The 16,503-nt window shown below is 34.4% G+C and overlaps 1 protein-coding gene across 1 annotated transcript in view; it reads right to left on the reverse strand.

The window, feature by feature from the left end:
- The window catches only part of LOC135834043 (sushi, von Willebrand factor type A, EGF and pentraxin domain-containing protein 1-like), a gene marked incomplete at its 5' end in the record, with an annotated part of 35,750 nt that overhangs the window by 11,338 nt on the left and 7,909 nt on the right, over nucleotides 1-16,503 (reverse strand). The window contains 7 exons of the mRNA XM_065347882.1: nucleotides 7,161-7,361; nucleotides 7,459-7,669; nucleotides 7,977-8,118; nucleotides 13,378-13,582; nucleotides 13,670-13,843; nucleotides 13,975-14,217; nucleotides 14,338-14,517. Coding sequence (XP_065203954.1) covers nucleotides 7,161-7,361; nucleotides 7,459-7,669; nucleotides 7,977-8,118; nucleotides 13,378-13,582; nucleotides 13,670-13,843; nucleotides 13,975-14,217; nucleotides 14,338-14,517 — 1,356 coding nt within the window. The remainder of the gene's footprint in view (nucleotides 1-7,160; nucleotides 7,362-7,458; nucleotides 7,670-7,976; nucleotides 8,119-13,377; nucleotides 13,583-13,669; nucleotides 13,844-13,974; nucleotides 14,218-14,337; nucleotides 14,518-16,503) is intronic.

A 16,503-nucleotide genomic window follows, 5' to 3' on the forward strand; every position in this document is an offset into this window, starting at 1 on the left:
GAATCGTAACGGTATTCGCGACAGGAGCGTAAACATTCTCATCCGCACCAGTCCAATCCCAACCAGCTGCGACTAATCTTGCCTTACGCTTACCATCATCCTTTACTCGCAAAATCCATTTAGATTTAATCACCTTCGTGTCATTTGGCCTATCTACAAGCGTCCAAACGTTATGTTTCTTCATGCTACGAAGTTCATCCAATTGAGCTTCTTTCCAGCTCTCATCAATCTCGACATGATTAGATACACATAACAACGCTTCACACACATTCATGCTTACCTCATAGTCCTCTAAATACTTAGGTTTGCGACGTAAACGATTACCTGTTATCACCGGAGATTCAACAGAGGAATTAATGTCAGCTGACTGTCCAGACTGACCCTTCGATAAAGACGAATCTACAATAGAAGGAACTTCATTATTTACCGAACGCTGAGAAATTTCAGTTAACAAAGGAACAATATCCTTATACATGATACTTTCATCGAAATTAACATCTCGCCCAATCACTATACAATCGTCATCTAAATCCCATAAACGATATCCTTGAGGTGCATATCCCAACATAATACATTTCCTACTCTTCACATCGAACTTCTTACGCTTTTCTTTTGGTATGTGATTATACGCAAGACAACCAAATTTACGTAACTTCGAATAATCAGGTTTTCTACCATACCATTTTTCCGCAGGAATAATACTATTATCACGAGTCGGACAACGATTTAAAATGAAAGTAGCGCATCGAATAGCCTCAGACCAAAACTCCTTTGGTAAACCACTCTCAGATAAAATACACAAAGCCTTTTCTTCGAGCGAGCGATTCAATCTCTCCGCCATACCGTTTGACTGAGGACAATAAACGACAGTCTTCTGATTTTCAGTACCTTTCTCTTTCAGTAAATTTGATAACTCTTTAGACGTATACTCTTTACCATTATCACTACGAAAACGCTTAATTTTGGTACCAAAATGATTTTCAGCCATAGCTGCAAACTCACGAAACTTTTCTACCACTTCCGATTTCGAAACGATAGGAAAAACAGCACAAAAATGTGTACTATCATCTAAAAAAGTCACAAAATACTTTTCACCGTCAATACCTGGTACTTCGGCCGAACATACATCAGAAACAACCAAATCAAGCGGCCTTTTTGAAAATACATCACGTGGTTCATGCGGCAACTTCGTCTATTTACCCATTTTACAATCACCACACACGTACTTAGAATCATTCATACTACAATCGAGATACTTCTCTGACTTGAGATGCCGAATCGATTCAACATTTAGATGCCCTAAGCGACTATGGATAGTTTTATACTCGACAATATTACATTCAACGATATCACTTTCTAAAGGTACACGTTTCAATAAATCTAGAATATAAAGCTTACCCTTACGAATAGCCATATAGATAACATTACCATCTTTATCTAGTATATCTGCTTTGGTCGCATAGAAAACAGTACGAAAACCTTTATCAGCCATCAGAGGAACAGATAGTAAATTATGACGGAAAGTTGGCACGTAACGAACGTTCTGTAGTATAACATGCTTCGTTTCAATTGTACCGATGCCGACAACTTTACTCTTCCCCTCGTTATCAGCTAAGGAAACTTCGGTTGGTTCTTTCAGATCGATGAGTTTCGTAAACAGAGATTTTTGCTTGCACATGTGATCTGTTGCTCCACTGTCTAACACGAAGATGATGGAATTCAAATCTTGTTCAGCAACATTTACCTCACTTTGAACGTTTTCCATTTCCGAAGAAGAAGAAGATTCAACAATCCACGCGAACTGCTGAGATTGAGATTGTTTTGGCTGCACAACACACGAACTCGATTTCTTTGCTTTCTTTTCACAGTCTTTGGACATATGACCCTTTTCACCGCAAAAATTACAACAAAACGGAAACTTCTTTCTGGGCTTCTTCTTCTTGTTTTCGGATACAAATGCCGTCGTTTCGGGATTTTTACCTTCTCTTTTCTTAATATCGTAATCGAGAAGAACGCCACGTAGACCCTCTAAGGTTAGGTTGCTACCCGGTTTCCCTATTTCACCAAACGTTGCAATTAAGCCATCGAATTCAGCTGGTAATGTAGCTATGAGTGTCGCTACCGCATCAAGTTCTTCATTGTTCATGTTTGCTTTCGCGGATCTTATCTCATTTAAAGTGGCTTCAAATTCGGATAAATGATCCTCCATAGACGACTTGCCATCGTATTGCAGATTACTCATTTTACGTTTAGCATAAGCGAGCTGTAAGTACGACTTCCGTTCGAAATTTTTCAACAGTCCGTTCCAAATGTCACGTGCAATTGTCTTATCTCGAGCATATGACAGATGCGTGTTGGCGAGTAGCTCTACGAGTATACGTACTGTTTCGTCGTTCTTGGAAATCCAATCATCTGTACGATCTTTAACTGCTGGTGGATTTGTGGTTACATACGTATCTAGCTTTTGAGCTTTAAGCTCCGCTAGCACCCTTAATTTCCAGCAAGAAAAATTCTTTCCATCGAACTGCGCGATACGTGACACACGAACTGTATTATTTGAAGACATATTCAAAATATTACTTCCGAACGAAAAAATAATCACTTCCTTGGGCTGCTGGGCCCATAACCATTGTTACTAGAACGAAGTGATATAACAATCGTTTTAATTACTTTATTAACGAGCGTCTCGAGAGCAAATATGTGTAACCAATCAGAAGCGAGTTAGTTTTTATCTGTTGTCTCTCTTTGTTCCGTTGTTTACGTTTTGGACTTGTATTTTATTTTATGATGGTGTATTCGTATTAATTCGTATATTTATTGTCATACATGTGTATAAATCATCACATTACAAATAAAATAACAAATGAATCAATGTAACATAACTTTACTAAACCGTAAACGTTAAATATTATTAAACGATATCAAAGCTGTACGTACTTAACTAGTATCAATATCAAAATTCAAAACGTCGAATTCTCAATGAAGATGATCGTCACAACACAAACACTTAACGATCATCTTTATCGAGAATTCGAAATGACACTTGTATTAATTAGCCATATCGTCACAAGCACATAACGATCATCTTTATTGAGAATTCGAACTACACGTTTTGAATTTTGACACTAGTAGATACAGCTTTAATAATTATTCAAAATGATAGTAAAGTTATCTTACATTGATTCATTTATTATTCGTAATGTGATGATATGATACATTGTATGACGAAAAAACGACGTTGGAAAACGTATTTCTATCTTTTTTTAAAGAAAAATATAGAAATATATACGAATACACCATCATAAAATAAAATACAAGTCCAAAACGTAAACAACGAAGGAAAGAGAGACAACAGATAAAAATGAACTCGCTTCTGATTGGTTACACATATTTGCTCTCGAGACGCTCGTCTTTATTAACACGAGAACAAATTATTTACATCATAACGAACTTATATTCGAAAAAGAACATCTAACGTACTACGAAAACGTGAACGTCAGTGTAACCAACTAAAACTAACTTACAGTGTTACCATACAATTAACAGTACATATAAAGAGTCCATTGAGATTTTTATTTTTCATTTCAATTCGAAATGGTTGCAAAAACCATCATCAAAAATGTTGCAGATTCTCATTACGGAAAGTAAGTCATTTTTCAAATTTTTCCGAAATTCGACTGAAGCAAGCAAAAAATTATGGCCAAATGACCTCCATAAAATGTGAGAAAAATTTCAAATTTTTAGGTCCATGTTTAACGCTTTCCTAACTCGGCGCGAGAAGTCAAAGTTTTGAAAATTTGATTGTTTTTACATCTGATGTTTCGATTTTATTTTATTTTTTATTTATCATCATTCAAATAGCTCAAAGCTGATTTTTTTCAAGTTCAGGAGTTCTCGAAATATTAGTTTTTTCCTTTAATTACACCTAGATATGTTTTAATGAACATAAAAAGTCACCTGGACTGAAAAAAATAGAAAAAAATATGTTTTTCGATTCATATAAAAATATTCAAAGTTTAAGCTCTCACCGGTGAAGGAGGAGAGGCGGTCAAACTTACTCGTAGATCTAAAAACTTGACATTTTTCTTAGGTCTTGTGCAGGTCACTTGGCCATATTTATTTTTTTAAGTAGGTAAGCTTCATCGATCATCACATTAAAAAACTAAAATTATTGAAAACAGCTCACCAAAAGTTCAAAAACTACTTTCCTTCTGAAAATTTCAGAATGGCTGAAAAACAGTTTCTACAGCTCCATTTGAGGATCGAAATGGTCGATTTACCTCTCATAAAGCACCACTATCTGATAGAAAAAAACGAGAGAGGGAGGAAGAGGAGTATGAAAAAGATGAGGAAAAAGAGGAGGAGGAAGTGAGAAAAAATGTATTTTATATTCTATGAAAAATTTCCATTTTTTTCAAAAGAAATTTCGCATATTTAGGTTTTTTGAAGGGTGAGAAGGGAGGAATGTGGGGTAAAAAATGTTGAAAATTTGTAAAAAAAAAAAAAATGAGAGGAGCTATGATTGAAACTTTTTGAAATATTTTTCAAGTGTAATAGATTTTTTTTGAAGCTCAAAAGTCAGTGCCACATGCTCAAAAACAAAAGTGAATATAGATCGTGCTTAGACCTTTATTTGGCTTCTTTCAACTTTCAAGATCAGTATTTTTTTTAAACATGAAATTTTGAGCAATGTACTTCAAATTAAAAGACACGAAAATCATTATTTTCAACCAAGGGCGTCTTATGTAGTCTTCTGAAAATTTCTTTGTAAATTTTTTGCTCCCCTTTCAAGCAGCTGGTTTTTATGAAAAAAAATCTCTGACAATTTTAGCCGTTCAACTTTTCAAGTTGTATGTGCTGAGAAGCCTTTTAATCGGCAAGAAGTTTTCAAAAAAAATCACAAAAATGAAAAAAATCTAATTTATTCGAAAACTTTTCATTTTCTCTTTTTCACGCCAGAATTTGTGTAAAATAGTTAATCTCCTTTTCAAGAAGAAACTCACTATTTTACCTCCAGTGTCCCCTTGTATAAAACCCCCAATATCGTATTTATTTTTTTAAATTTAAAAAAGGATTAAATCAGAGTCAATATTCTCTATGGTAGGTAGAGGTACCACGAACAATGCTGCTTCGCTTGTATAGAGCCCACACAGAGAAAAAATTAAAAAAATAAAATAAAATATTGAAGCCTGTAAAAATTTGTTGAAAATTTATCATTTCTGATTGAAACTGTTTCAAATAACCCTCTTCTCAGAAAAAATTTCCTCGGTCTCTATAAATCTTTGATTTAGGAAGGGGGTAACTAAAGGGGAAAAAGTGCTCGGGGGTCTGGAGTTTTTTTGAGAGATGATCATTTAATGAAATTCAGACTCAGAAATTGAAAGTTTTTCATTTTTTCTTACTTTTAGAGCTCTCATACTGAGTGATCAACACAGCATGAGAGACCGAAGGAGATTTCGTCAGGATTAACAGGTTCGTGTTAAAACACAAAAATGTCAACACATCAATTCTATCAAAATTTTGACTTCTACCTACATTCAATAGGTGGATGAAAATTTTTTCAAAAAATTTGGGTACCTATAGTAGGTATTTTTCTTGTATTTTTTTCATTTTGAAATTTTCAAAAATTCGTGAAAAAATTTCAAGGGCACAACATTCTTGGAAATATTTTGATTTTTTTTTAAATAAACAGCTTCTAACTCCTATTAGTTCTACCAACTGGTTTAGAAAAATTGAAAATCGTGAAATTAAAAAAAATACCTACATCAGACAATTTTTAATCGCGAGTTTTTTGTGCTGGTAGAAGGAAGGAGGAAGAATCCAAGATAAATACACATCATTATCCAGATAATTAAAAATCATATTCATTAAAAAAATAGACAAATATTGCAACACTTCCCATACACGTGTAGAGTGCAGATAGGTAGACTAAAATACCTATTTGAAAAAAAAAGAATTTTCACAGTTCACACCAACATACTCATGCTCGATAAACGTATTGCAAATATCCACCATCGTTCTCTACTCCAAGTCTTGCTGTTGCTTGATCCTTATATAATGTAGTTATAATGTTTTTCTAGTTCTCGTGTTATTTTTTTTTCACCTCGTAGCTTTTAAAAAAAGTAATTAGCGAGTGAACAAGAAACTTTGTTGCAGGCTGCTTCCCTTCTGTTCTCGATATTTTGCTACGATTAAGCACGAAAAATGTTTACTATACTTAAAATTAAGTTTGTTGGCAAAATTTACTACCAAATTTTTGTGTTCAGTGATTTGGAATTTATTAATTGACGTCATAAAATGTCCCTTCCAAGTTCGATATTTCATTAAAAAATTATTCAAGTTGTACCACGTCCCTATCAGATGAAACATTAAGCAAAGAAAATTTTTGATGGATTTCATAACAACAAAATGTGAATGTGAGATATTTCAAAACTATTTTGATTTCAAAATGGGATACGTAAAATCATCAAACGAAGTCATTAAACATGCTAATGAACATCACAATGGCTTAGGTCAAAGTCAAAACATCACAACTCACAAGCATGCCATAAAAAATAGTAAACAGTCTACTCTGTAGGTAACTATTAAGATAGGCAAAGTTTTCTACACGTCAATCACGTCAAGAAACATGCCAAATACCCGGAACTGAAAATGAACGCTAAAAAAATTCTTGTTAAAGCTACGTTCGCGATTCACCTGGTCAAAGGCTTTACTCTCGTTTAAAATCCGCCACACATACAAAAGAAATAAATCTCGCTTCTCATCCACTCTGACATTCTCACACAGCGAATATCCTCTGTAAAATCGAACGAAACAAGAACAAGCTTTCGATGGAAAAATAATTGCCGATCTCCTTAGAACCCCACAAACGTGTCAAAATAAAGCTCGTCACGTCGAGTCTCGGCTTGGCGAAAGCGAAAAATTCAATACTTCCAGCGCTGAACGACGATAAAGAACGTCACCGCTGTAAACCCATTAGAGACGATGGATGGGGGGTGGCATGGCACATCATACTCGTAATGTACAACACCATACACGATGGTACCGTATATACCTCTATACGAAGGTACTTTACATGGTACATAGTATATCAGAAAATCACGTACTATACTCGTACAAGCTCCAAGCAGGTAGCACGATAGCGTAAAATTGATACTCACTTATATCGCAATCAGGTTTCTCTGGTTTCCATCTGCCGCGTACACATTTGGCGGTATTATTCGTACCAATGTTAAGCTTATACCCTCGAGCACAAATAACACGTATCAGCGTACCGTGGTAATACGTTATGTTTGGATTTTTACCCACTTTGACAATTTCCACGTGCAAATAAGGCTCATCCGAAAGCAACGGACAAGGAGCTGTAAAAATTGACGATGTATCATTTCACATTACCTACCTAGCTAGATTTGGTTACACGAACGTACAAAAGCGTAGATTGCCGACGCGAATATTTACTTTTACGACGAAATTTTTTTTTGCCTTTACGTCCTTTTCTCGATTCCGTCGGCTCGATATCCGTTCTGTTCGCCATCAATTCCGGATCGTCGTAATCTTTCGTATCAATATCGTAATCCGAATCGAAACCTCGATTACGTGAACGCCCACCAATACCGGTATTCTTCTCTTTACCTTCTTTCGTCGATGTTTGAGTTTTCGTTCTCATCACCTAAAAACACACACGAGGTGAATTAGAATACAGAGAAACTGAATCACACGCGTTGACTGGAGCTGGAATTTGGTAATTTTGAAAATACATAATATGAGAAAACATGCGACGAAGAATAATATTTTCGTAATATCTACTTGGTGGTTGGTTGACATGGTGGTTATCTATAGATACTCGTATAAAGCGAGAGGTATGCAGCACCGCATGCATCATTCCTCAGGTCTCGGGATCCGTGGTAGTGTGGTATTGGTAGGTACTTGAGGAGGTTCTCTTTCGAACTACTAAAAATTTAGAATATTGATATTACATTTACTTGGGAGTTTTGCCCAGATAAAGCTCGTCGGATTCTTTGCACAGTCTGTGAAAAAGTCTCGTTCAGGAATTGCTGCAGTTCGTCTTCGTGTATCGATCTGGATACCTTGATGGATGGGTGTTTGCCGTGGATGCATCTGCAAAAATAAATAACACATTTAGATAGGTATACCTAGGTTAATTGAAAATCACCGCATGTCTAACAAAAGGCTGGTCAATTTTTCAAAAAATATTTCAAGTAAATTTGCAACAAAAAAAATGAAGATTTAAATATTTTTTTATTTTTAAAAAGCATTCTCAGTGACACACAAACTGTATTTGAGACCAAATCACCACTTTTTTCAATTGCGATTAAGGCACAATTTGCCAAAATCTTTTGGTTCGTTTAGATCGAGGCAAACTTAATTTTTTTCAAAAATGGATTGTAGTGATAAAATGTCATATGAACGTTAAGCAGCATTGATGGGAACAAGTTCTGGGAAATGGTTCCTAAATTGATGAAGAGGCCCATGAATACAATTAATTTAAAGTAGAGATGGCTAAAATTTCATTCAGACCATCCTTTGAAGAATTTTTACAAAACTATGATGTATATTCAAAAATTACTCAAAATGACTCTCATTTGTTTTCTAATTTTTCTCGATTTGATCAGATTTTAACTCTATTAAGCCAAGTTGAAATTTTCAAAATTTGACAAATTCAAAAAAAAATTGAATTCAGCCCATGAAATTTAACGTTGAGACGATGTCTCATCAAACGAAACCTCAAATTGGTTGCTAGTAGATATTGAAAAAAAAAAATGAATTGCATTCTGAATCAGTACCTATGGTATCATTTAGTGCAAATTTAAAATTGCTTAAAAATCACATTTTTTTCAAGAGACAAAATCATTACGTAAACTAATAAACAAAAATACATACATATTTTTAAAAAAAATCAAATTTCAAAATTAATTGTTCTCTTTGGATGTTTTTACGTCGCGTCATTTTTTCAAAGTTTCACATCCGTTTAAATTCAAATATAAGCAAGCAATGGTGAAAAATTTATTTTGATAATCTTGCCAACCTGAATCACTGTAGGCATAATATATCCCCTTTTTGGATTTTTTAAAACCAAAAATAAGAAAAAAAATTGAAAAAAGTCGAAAGTGTTCGAATCAATCAATGTACTCGAATACACCTGATATTTTTGGAAAAGTTTTTGAGGTGCTTTTGAATTGAAAAAAGTACAACTAGATGAACTATTGAGTTTTCAATCAGTCTGAGGGTAAGAAAATGCTAAATAAATAACCCCCTGTGCCAACTTGTCAGGAAACATTTTCAAAAAAAACCACACCTATTCGAAGTGTTTAATATTCCTGATTTGAACAAAGTCACGTTTTTTGGAATTGGAAAGAACATTATCTACGATACCAACCATAATCAGAAGTTCAGTAGCTCAAATTGATTTTTCGATTCTTGGTGAATTAAATTCAAAACTGATTATTTTCAGTGATTTACACTTTTATGGTGAAAGTTATCGACCCATATAGGCATTTAGTAAAAATGATGATAAGTAGTGCTAAATCTAAAATAAACACCCCGAATCAAAATTTTACTATTTTCGATGATTTTAAGGGCTCTGGCATGATTTTCGATCTCTTCAAAATTTTTGGATTCTTCCAAAAGATACAGAAATAAATTTGGGTAACCAAAATTCGAGTTGTGGCTCATTCTCAACCTGCTTCACAAATTTATCCACGTTTTGTTAGATTTATTGCAGACTTACGCCTACCTATCGAGTGTTTTTTTTCAAACCATCACCTCGGTGAAAACACTCAAGAATATGCCTGTCATAAAATCCCCCTCGAAGTGTCCGCCTGAAAATGGACTCGACTTTGGATGAATCTGGAAATCAAGTCGAGAATAGGTAAGCCTGTACTCGATTTTCTGCGACCCAAATCAATTTCCGCACCTCTTGGAAAAACTAAAAAATTCTGGAGAAATCGAAAATCGCGCTGGATGCTCTAAAACAACCCAAAATAGTGAAATTTGGATCCAAAATTTCCCAAAGTACAAGAAATTTTTGATTAAATTTTCTACCCGATCAATATGCTGATTAACCCTTAAAGGCCCAGGTGAATCCTGAAATGCGATGTAAAAATGCTTTCGATATCTCGAATTAGATTAACACAAGTTTCACTTTGACTCACAGTTCGCCCCCCCCCCCCAGTTTCTTAAAACTATTTCGGAAATGATGTGCTTATTCATTTGATTATCCTCCAAATCCGAAAAAGCAAAAAATCGTTTTGGGTCAATTTTGGAACTGTATGATGTGGTTTCATTCGATGTACTTAATGAATGAGTGAAAGCATACTTTGGATAAACACTTCACCCCTTTTTGGGGAACATTTTTTGACAAAAGTTGGCACAAAATACGAGAACCAATGCTCTATCACAAAAAAAGTTGAGTTTTCAAAAAAAAATCTTATCGGAAAATGAAAATTTCAAAAAAGCTCAAATGTGACATTTTTGACAAAAAACACGAATACTTATTATGAGGAATTTTTTGTAAAAAAATAGATCAAAAACATTGATCAGAAATATTGCTTAAACGCACTTTTTCAAAACAAATAAAATAAAAAATGAACTTAAAAAAAATAAAAATAAAAAACAAAATTGAAATTTTTTTCAAAGTGTTATTATTTAGAAAATTACGCTGGAAGCTCCAGAATAGTCCAAAATGGTAAAATTCTGATTCGAAAGACTGGTTTTAGGCAAAACCCAGCCGTTTGTGCAAATTTCAAAAATTTCTCAAAGAAGAGAAGTTATAAAGATTTAATATTTTTTGGATTTTCCCCCAGCCAAATAGATAAATTGTGCTGGTCAAAAAAACACAATTGAAATGTTCGCCTGGAAATTGGCTCAAATTCCGATAAACTAGTAAAACAGGTCAAGAATAAACTACAACTCGATTTCAGCTATCTAAATTAATTCCATGCCTTCTAGAAAAATTTTAATATTCTGGAGAAATCGACTGGAGGGTCCAAAATGGCCGGAAACGGAAAAATTCGTTTCGGCAAAGTTGATTAAAAAATTGAAAAAAACGCATAAATCGTTAAAAATGGCTCAACTTTGAATTTTCGAAAATTTCTCAACAATTAAAAAAATCATTTTGGGTTTGAAATTTTGGTTACGTGGGGAGGGGGGGGGGTCAGAGTCCAGGCCATGCTCTTTTTAAAAATCGTGGTCACCTTCAAAACGAAGGCGGACGCCTAGAGTGGTTCCTATGAAGACCCTATAAGTACTACTCATGACTCTGCTTGAGCTGAAATTTGGGTCTCTAAAAGAGCATGTCATCCACATCTCAGAACCAAAATTTTAAATAGCCGAACGCCGAAGTTGATTTTTTGATTTTTGGCGAATTTTCAAAAATGGCAAGAATAAAAATTCCGAAATCGTCAATTTTTTCCAGAGGTTCCAATCGCTCGAAAATTATGGAAATCGATTCGGGAGGTGAACTTTAGGGTATAGGATAACTTCGAAGTAATTTTTGAAAAAATTGACAATTCTGATTATTTTTTTTCAATCTGAGATTTTCAACTCGTAAAAAAGATATTTTTTCCATTCGTCACTTCGGGTTTGCAATTCACTTGCCATGCCCTAATCGATTCCGAATTCGATTTTATGACAGGATTGAATTTTCAGCTGCCGAAATCGATTATGCAACACGCCTTTTGGAGCAATTTGAAATAGCTGCAGTAAAATCAACGTTCGCTGGAGGCTTCAGATCGGCTCGAAATCAGTAGCAATCAGTTTGGGTGATTGACTTTGGGGTAAGAGGAGAAATTTACGCAAGTTGTAACAACAATTTTCAATTTTGGAATTTTTTTCAAATCTTAGATTTTTAACTTGAAAAAAAATACTTCCTCTTTTCAAGCAGTCACTTCGGATTTGCGACTCATCTGCTCCAATAGATTTTGAATATCGAACTTATGAAAAGTTTAAATTTTTAGCTGCCGAAGATCAGTACAACACCTTCTGGAGCGATTTGAAATTACTGAAAACGCCAACTACGAGTAATTTCAGGCCCAAGCACAGGGTGCTCACAAATTGAAAAACCGGTTTGGTCAAAAAAATTCAAACTGGTTTTTATTGGCGCAATGTATTCTACACACTAAGGCGACAAAAATGTGATATGAATTTTTTGAAACCGGTTCATTAATTTGCAACCAGTTATCAAAAATTATCCAAAAATGGTAGATAGAGAAAAAAGCTCAAAACAAAAGTTGTAGAGCGTGAAAAATTACATAATTCTGTCTAATCACATTTTGAAACCGGTTCATCGGTTCGCATTTAGCAACCAGTTTTTGACAATCGCCTAAAAATTGGAGATAGAGAGCAAAGTTTGAAACATAAGTTGTATGTAGAGTATGACAAATTGAACTGTTTTCGCTAATCAGATTTTGAAACCAGTTCATTAATTCGCAGCAAGCAGCCATCGAAAGTTCTCTGGTTGCAAATTAATGAACCGGTTTCAAAATCTAATCAGCGAAAATGGTTCAATTTTTCACGCTATACAGCTTTTGTTTCAAGTTTTTTCTCTATCTTTAATTTTTAGGTGATTGTCAAAAACTGGTTGCCAAATGCGAACCAATGAACCGGTTTCAAAATGTGATCGAACAGAATTGTATGTAATTTTTCACGGTCTACAACTTTTGTTTCAAGCTTTTTTCTAGATCTTAAATTTTTAGGTGATTGTCAAAAACTGGTTGCTAATATGCGAACCAATGAACCGGTTTCAAAATGTGATCGAACAGAATTGTGTAATTTTTCACGGCCTACAACTTTTGTTTCAAGCTTTTTTCTAGATCTTCGATTTTTAGGCTATTGTCAAAAACTGGTTGCTAAATGTGAACCAATGAACCGGTTTCAAAATGTGATTAGACAGAATTGTGTAATTTTTCACGCTCTACAACTTTTGTTTCAAGCTTTTTTCTCTATCTACAATTTTTGCGTATTTTTTGTCAACAGGTCGCAAATTAATGAACCGGTTTTTAAAAAATCATATCACATTTTTGTCACCTTAGTGTGTGAAATACATTGCGCCAATCAAAACCAGTTTGAATTTGTGGGCACCCTGTGCTCGGGCCTGAAATTTTCAAGGTTTCGCTTTTGAAAGCCCTTATTTTTCCCTACTCAAAACCGCTTTATTCATCTCGCTAGCACTTTCCAATTAGAAATAAAAGCCACCGAGCACTACTTTTGTGTCATACTGTATAATAAATAATAATAATATAAGTATATCTAGGTATATCTAATCCGAATTTGAGCAAAACGAATAATTGACGCATATGAATAATTCATTCGTCTTTTTTAAATTAAATAATCGACTATTATCAAAACTTTTCCACTCACTTAGGTAACTTTTGAGGTCTCCAGTGGCCATCCACACAAGTAGCTCCGACCGGACCTCCTTCCAAGACGTATCCTTTATCACATTCGTAGACTACTTGTCTATCATTGATGACTTTCTTGACATAAGGTCGATAATCGTAATTACCCATGCTCCCTACCAGCAGTATTTTCCCATTATCAATGGTTCCCGGATAAGGGCAATATTCTGAAACAAATCAACTCATTTTAGAATCATTTTATAAAACACAAAAAAAATTCAAGAACTTATTTTCTATACAGCGTAAAAACTGACTTTCTACACATAAAGGCACTTCGGAAGACCAATTTCCATATTTACATTCGGTTGTTTTGTTCCCCAGAATGGTATACCCGTCGAGGCATTTAAACCTTGCCTTGGTACCGTGTTCCATTTTAGGCGCAATTATCATACCATTCTCCGGAGTCTTGGGCAAATGTTTACATCGAGCTGAAAATTGAACAAGATTGTTAGAAAATATTTCAAGATACTTACTCGTCGTAGGTATCTTGAAACATATCTATTGTTTTTTATTTTTATCTCGCGGTATGAGAAAAGGAATAGTATAAGAAATATAGTACCAGGTTGACATTTGGGTATATAAGACCAAGTGCCATTATTACATACAACAGGAATCGTATTGTTCGATGACTCGTAACGATTGTCACACTCGACGAAAACTTGAGTGGCATGTTTCACGATAGATATTTCAATAAGCGAAGGTTTCACCGCCGTTGCGCTAGAATTATGCTCACTCTCGTAACCACTGTCGTCTATAGAGACGACAAGTCTGCCATGTTGAACTTTAGGTACGATACAAGGAGCTGCAAAAAAATAATCTCGCCTTAGTTAACGCGCCCTCGTCATCGTCGCGAGCAGAAGGTTATATAAATCGAACCGTCGTCTTACTAATACATTTTACAGTCTGGCCATCAGTATATTACCTAAGCATAGAGGAGGCGGGTATCTCCATTTGCCATCATTTTGACACACTGTCGACGCATTGCCCACCATTAACATACCGTCGTCGCATCGAAATATAATACTAGCTCCTAGACCAGTGCCCGCTTCCAAATTCTCCATCCAACCATTATGAAGGATACCGGGTGGACCGCAATTGATTTCTAAAAAACACGTTACATACAAGTCAACAAAACGATGGCCAGACGTGTAATAAAAAAATGAAATGAAAGAAAAAAAAACTAAAAACAACATCGAAATTCATATTTCTCATTCCAAACCGCGAAAATTATTTCCGACTCGAAAGCCGCGAATAATTTCACCGAACAGAACCGACTTTCGTCGACGGATGTCAACTTTATTAAAATTCTCACAACTTTTAACGTAGTATTTCTACTATAAAAGTTAACGTTTGGCCAACTTCCCGTATAGTACCAAGTTTTGAAAAAAAAAAAAGTTTGCCGCCAAATAAAGACTAATAATTACTTAGTTCGAAGCTTTTGCCGTTCTACGTAAATTATTCTTATTAATTTTTTTCCTCCTACGAGCTCGCCGAGTTCATAAAAATGAATTTTCAAACAGTCACATACCTCATTATTTGTTTCTTAATTAAAATTGTGTCTCTGTTCGACTCATTTAACGCCATTTTGTAAACTTATAAAAAAGTTGCAGTTTCTTAAAATCTTTCAACTTTGGAATTCATTAAAACGCGAGGTATGATTTTAAAATAATACGCAGGTAGTGAAAATGAATGCGAAATTATAAATTTGTAATTTTATAACAAGTTGGAATGAAAAATTCTGCCAAGCTGCACTCGCTAATGCGTTTCCGACTTGGTGAAAATACGAAAACGTCGCGTACTAATTCAGACATGCTCCAGAGAACATCTGAACTTTTCCACCGATCTACTGCAATTGACTTGATTAAAAATTTAGAAGTAGAAGGGAGGTAGTCTACAATAGTTTACAAAATGACAGCCAAAAAGTGCTCCACACGAATCTAATTTGATTGAACTTTTGTAACAAAAAAAATTGTGAGACTTTTCAGTGAAATTTTGAAAGTGTCCCCGCTCTTATTTTGAGTAAAAATGAACGATTCGTAGAATTATTCAAAGCTGACTTCACGACCTTTCAAAATGAGTAATAATTTTGCAATAAATTCAAATATTTCGAGCACAATGTTTTTTGAGTTTTTTCGAAAAATTTTGAGGCGAAAATTGGGTCATGACTTTCAGAATTTTGGATGAAGTAAGCGAAGAAGCATCCATGATTTAAAATTTTCAGTGAAGAGGAGACTTCATCTCTAAATATTTTTTGAAAAACGCTTTTCAAAGTTTTCAAATGCCGTTTTAATTTAAAGTACATACATAAAAAAAAATTGAAAAAACCAAGAATTTTCAATTTTCCTCTCTTAAGAGCACGAGCACCCCCTCACCCCTCTATCCACCTTGGGTTCAAAATACTTCTAGAGTGCTAAAAAGAAAATTTTTGATTCTCTGTCAAAATTTCAACTAATGATAGGTCTCATGAGACCCACTGGAAATCATGACATAACTTTCGGTTCAAAATTCTTCAAAATTGCTCAATAGAAGTTTTGACTGACAGAAATTTTTGATTTTCTGCTACAATTTCAGCTCATTTCTGATCAGTTCCATGACAACTTTTCTAAGAAACTCGAAAATCAAGACTCAATTTGAGCTCAAAATACTTCTAGAGTGTTCGAAAGAAATTTTTGATTCTCCGTCGAAATTTCAACCCATTATGATAGGTTCCATGTTGCTTTAAAAAAATAAAAATGAAAAAAAAAACCTGAAAATCTTGATCAAAAACTTTGGACTCAAAATTCTTTAGAATGGCTCAAAAGAAGTTTTGACAGAAATTTCTGAGTTTTTTGCCACAATTTCAATCCATTATGATGAATTGATGAGGTCCATGCCATCTTTTTAAAAATCCTAAATACAATGTCACAATGATGGGCTCAAAACTGTTAAAAAGTATTCAAAACAGTTTTGATAGCAGTTTTTGATTTTCTGCTAGAACTATAACAAATTTTGATGGATCTCATGGCACCATTTCAATCACATCAAAAATCATGACCCAATTTTGGGCTAAAAATTCTTCAAAAGTGTCAAATGCAGTTTTGACCGAAAT

This window comes from Planococcus citri, chromosome 2 (assembly GCF_950023065.1).
Source record: "Planococcus citri chromosome 2, ihPlaCitr1.1, whole genome shotgun sequence".
Lineage (NCBI taxonomy): Eukaryota > Metazoa > Arthropoda > Insecta > Hemiptera > Pseudococcidae > Planococcus > Planococcus citri.